This window comes from Medicago sativa, chromosome 7 (assembly GCF_051527215.1).
Source record: "Medicago sativa cultivar Bolivia chromosome 7, Bolivia_mono, whole genome shotgun sequence".
NCBI lineage: Eukaryota > Viridiplantae > Streptophyta > Magnoliopsida > Fabales > Fabaceae > Medicago > Medicago sativa.
The window spans coordinates 28,342,669-28,347,692 of NC_140755.1; the positions used below are offsets into that span (position 1 = coordinate 28,342,669).

At 30.9% G+C, this 5,024-nt stretch overlaps 1 protein-coding gene across 1 annotated transcript; it reads left to right on the plus strand.

The window, feature by feature from the left end:
• The first annotated feature begins 3,833 nt into the window (after positions 1 to 3,833).
• LOC146905347 (uncharacterized) lies at positions 3,834 to 4,477 on the plus strand. The gene has a single exon (XM_085723795.1). The coding sequence runs from the start codon at positions 4,006 to 4,008 to the stop codon at positions 4,216 to 4,218; it is 213 nt and encodes a 70-aa protein (XP_085579921.1). The 5' UTR covers positions 3,834 to 4,005; the 3' UTR covers positions 4,219 to 4,477.
• The last annotated feature ends 547 nt before the right edge of the window (positions 4,478 to 5,024 follow it).

The window sequence follows — 5,024 nt, forward strand, 5'->3', positions numbered from 1 at the left end:
TCACTTAAGTGAGTTTTTCTTGGATCTAAATAGAAGTGAGAACACAAGCAAACATTGAAGAAATTTCAGGTCAAGCTGCAGTTAGGTAGAGAACAGAACCTATCATACCTCTATACACCTTTTGGTATAACTTATTGTTGTTGTCATCTTTGCTCAAATTACATGTTGGATTCATATGAGTGGTTATCAATTTACAATCTAGTAAATTGAACTTCTTTAATAGTTCTTTGGTATATTTGGATTGAAGAACATATATTTCATCTTTGCATTGATTGATTTGACAGTAAATTGAACTTCTTCAATAGTTTTTTTGTTGTATTTGGATTGATAAATACTCCATCTTTGCATTGATTGATTTGAATGCCAAGAAAGAATTTTAGTTCTCTCATCATACTCATTTCAAACTCTTCCTGCATCATCATAGAAAATTCAACATATATTGGACAATTAAAATATCTTTCTTTGAAGCGAGTTGTGTCTACATGTCCACGAGTAAAACCATTTTCCAAAAGAAAGTTATCAAGTCCATTATACGAAGCTCTAGGAGCTTACTTTAGACCATATATTGACTTTTTCATTTTAAACACATAATCTGGATGTTTTAAATCTTCAAACTTAGGTGGTTTTGTGCCATACACTTCTTCATAAATAAGGTCATTTAAGAATGCATGTTTAACATCCATTTGATATACATTGATATTTTAGTTTACAACATATGATCGATAATAATAATCTTATTGCCTCTAACCTAGCTACATGAACAAAAGTTTCAGTGAAATCAATATCTTATTGTGGAATGTAGCCTTGAGCAACTAGTCTACCTTTTATTTCCTACCACTTCTCTTTTCTTATTAAGTTTGTTCCTGAAAATCCATTTCGTTCCAATGATGTTCTTTTCAAATGGTTTAGGCACTAAGTCCCATACATCATTTTTTTTTTTAAATTGATTAAGCTCATCTTACATTGCAACAATCCATACATAGTTTGGCTCAATCATTGACAACAATCTCAACATAGAATGTTCATTTCTGAAATATGATATTGTCTTCAGAAGATCATTCTTGTTGCCAATGTTTTGGTTTTTTCTATATGAATATTTATATTTCAAAGTTCTTCCATATTGTGCAACAGTACTTGAGCTTGCAGCTTTCTCATCAGAGAGTGCAAAATGTTTTGGAGCACCATATGGTGCAACTGATCCCAAAGTATCAGAAGACTCAACTGGTACATTGAGAAACTAATGATTCTGCATATATATCAATATGTAAAAAACTATCAACTAGCTCTGACATTTGATTGTCTGACTCTTTGTCGTCAAATTTAATGTGCATTGATTCTTCCACCATATTAGTTTCAGAATTATACACTTTGTTTGCCTTTGAGAGTTCAAAGTACGCCAATAGTGTACACTTTAAAGCTTTGGCATCAAATTTCTTTGTATGAACTCTGTTGTATAAAATATAACATGTACATCCAAACTGGTAAAAATAAGATATGATGAGTCTTCTTCCTTTGAAGAGTTTGTATGGAGCCTTATACGCTTTATATGCCTTTGAGAGTTCAAAGTACCCCAATAGGGTACACTTTTGAGCTTTGACATCAAATTTCTTTATATGAACTTTGTTGTATAAAATGTAACATGTACATCCAAACTAGTGAAAATATGTTATGATGAGTCTTCTTCCTTTGAAGAGTTTGTATGGTGCCTTATTCAAGATAAGTATGATATATATTCTATTTCAAACATAACATTATCTGTTTATAGCTTCTGCCCATAAGTGCTTAGCCATGTTGGTTTCATGAATCATGGTGCGTGTCATTTCTTGTAAATATACTCCATCCGTCCCTATATCTAAGTCCCTTTAACATTTTTCACATTTCTTAAGAAAAGTTGTTAGTGCAATTAATGTGTCTATTTTGTGTGTTAATATTACCAAATTGTCCTTTGTTTGTATGTATATTAAATTTGACTTTTCATATTTCAAGATAAGTTAGTAGTATTAATTAGGGGTATGTTTAGGAAGAAAATAAAATGCATCTAGTAATTTGAAAATGGTTTTACATTTAGGGACAAAAATAGAGTCAAATGAGTGCTTAGACATAGGGACGGAGGGAGTATGTTCTTTCGTTCTACAACCCCTTTTTGTCGTGGAGTTCTAGGACAAGAGAAATCATGAAAAATTTCATGTTTTTCACAAAAAGATTTAAATGGATCATTTTCAAAATCACCATCATGATCAATTCTGATTTTAAAAAATCTTTAAATCCTTTTCATTTTGCACTTGAGTACAGAAGATGATAAATGCAGAATATGACTCATCCTTAGATCTCAAGAATTTTACCCAAATTCATCTGATTTAATCATCAACTATGACTAATCCATATTTCTTCCTAACAGCCTTTTGATTTGCACGCCCAGTCCTTTCCATTTCTCGATCGTGAAGAAGTGGTTCAACATCTTTCTTCCTTTGCATGAACAAAAATGTACCATTTATAACATTGCAGACAATCGATCAATTAGAATATTGATACTAAAACACAAAACTGTTTACTAGAGAGAAACGAGTTTGCTGCAAAATCTCAAGTGGAAGCTGAGAGTTAACATTTTTGGAGAACAAGACGTGGTATGATAGGTCACATTAGAACTACTCAACTAATTATTCTTTAAATATATATCTCCGAGGCAATGCTTTCCGTTCTTTACTAAATTCACATTCACATAGTATAAATTAAGGATCATACCACCAGAGTGTCATAAAAGATCAATCTTTTCACACGCATTTCTTTCCAAATCACAAAAAAAAAACTCAATAGTTTAACAAATAAAATAGAACCACTTTGATCAAACAGTAAAGCAATCGGAAAAAGACGCCTACCTCCAGCTTCCAAATGAACAATTATTTTAAGCCTAAATACTCAACTCTATCTTTTTTAGTATCAACACAGTCTCTCACATTACAAATATTATTAAAATTATAAAATATTAATCAGCTTTGTTTATCTCCAAATATGTTATCAAGTGCATTCCTTTAATCGTTCATTTAATTTCAAATGCACACCTAACATTAACAACTTAATGTCATTATAATCACTAGAAATATAATGAAAGGAGGAACTAATTAATATTTTATAATTTTCATAGTTTTTTTTTTAATATTGTTAATGTGAGAAGTGTTGATACAAGAGATAATGATGACTTGGTAATTAGGTGACATAGTTAAGAAGTGAAGTAATAATGAGGTCGATAAATCCATTTCAGTTGGTCTAGTGATGTTGCTTTAGAACTTTGAATTATACTCTCTTAAAATCTCATATTCGATTGTTCTTGATTTCAATTTCGGTCGGCTAATTTGATTTATTAAAAAAAAAAAAACCGGGTCGACAAATTGATCCCCACTCCCAATATAAAAAATTAGTAGTATTAACATTTTCACTTTAAAAGAAAATGTTGATACAATAGTTTTTTATTGGGCGATTAGTCACTTTAGTCCCTGAACAGGAAAGAAGTCGTCATTTTAGTCCCTGGATGCAGATAAATTGCAAAATAGTCTCTGAATGTAGACTCTGTTAATCAATTTAGTCCCTGAATGTAGACTCCGTTAGTCATTTTAGTCCCTGATATTGACAACATAGTCTACATTCAAGGACTGTTTTGCAATTTCTCTGCATTCAGGGACTAAAGTGACTACTCATTTCCCATTCAAGGACTAAAGTGACTAATTCCCCTTTTTTATTTGAGGAATCACACTCTTTATTAGAAGTTTATGATACGTAAGAAGAAAGAAAAAGAAAAGCAACTCTTTTGGTTGGCACATAAAAGCAATCCCACTAGCCAATACCATTTTATTTAACATACCTTACTTCTCTTGTAAACCTTTGTCTTTTCTCTCACCAAGTTTAGCATATCCTTTACCTCCTTAACGACCAAGGAATTCATCCTCTACTTATTAACAAACTTCAGAACAAAAATAGAGAAGTGAAGTTAAAAATTCAAGAAAGAGAAATATGGGAGCTGATTGGGGACCAGTAATTGTTGCTGTTGCTTTGTTCATTGTCTTATCACCAGGATTACTCTTCCAATTTCCAGCAAGGATTAGGGTGGTGGAATTTGGTAACATGAGTACTAGTGGAATTTCTATTTTGATTCATGCTATCATATATTTTTGTATATTTACCATCTTAGTTATTGCTATTGGTATTCATGTACACTTTAACTGAATCCAAATTTTCCTTAAAAAAAAAAAAAAATTAGTGAATACAAATTTACTTTGTTAGACATTACAAACATGCCATAAGTATGTTTGTGTTTACATTTTGTTTTTGCTCTTTTTATGTTTTAAATTCTCCTTTATGTTTCTTATATCGGTTTCTTCTACAATGATGTACTAATGTTGATTTATTGGTCAAAGTGAAAAAGGAAATGTAACTAAAGGAATTATATTTTTTGTTGCTACATAATTTGAGATTTCTTTGTCATGCTTTCTTTTCTATAGAATTTTGTTTCATTAACTAGTAACTAATATATCTTACCATATTATTTTCCATGATTTTCTTATCCTATAATTTATGTTTGAAATGGGTTAAGGACTCATCAAAAATAAAATAAAAAGAAATCAGTTAAGGACTTGAGGGAGAATTGGCAAACACTTTGACTCCTAAAAAAGTTACAGTAAAGAGTAAATAAGTGGATGAATGAACTGAGTATATAAATTAATTCATTTGATGATACGAATCTGAAATGTGCAAAAGCCAGGGTGTTCCTAAAAAAGTTACAATAAAGAGTAAAGTAGTGGAGAACTGAACTGAGTATAAATTAATACAATGCAAAGTTTGATGTGCATATTTGATATTGGGTAGTGCTTTTGGTCCCTCTGGCCAATCAAGTTTTAGTTTCTCCATTTTTTTATTTTTATTTTATCGCTATTGTGAGCAAGTCTTGATGGGTCACAATTATTTGTACACAATATTTGGACACTCAGATATTTAAAAAAGGGTTATGTTACAAGCCACCCTTTGGTGGTGTT

Coding starts and splice junctions, on each gene's coding strand:
- LOC146905347 (XM_085723795.1), top strand. CDS start 4,006: ATGGGAGCTGATTGGGGACCAGTAATTGTTGCTGTTGCTTTGTTCATT.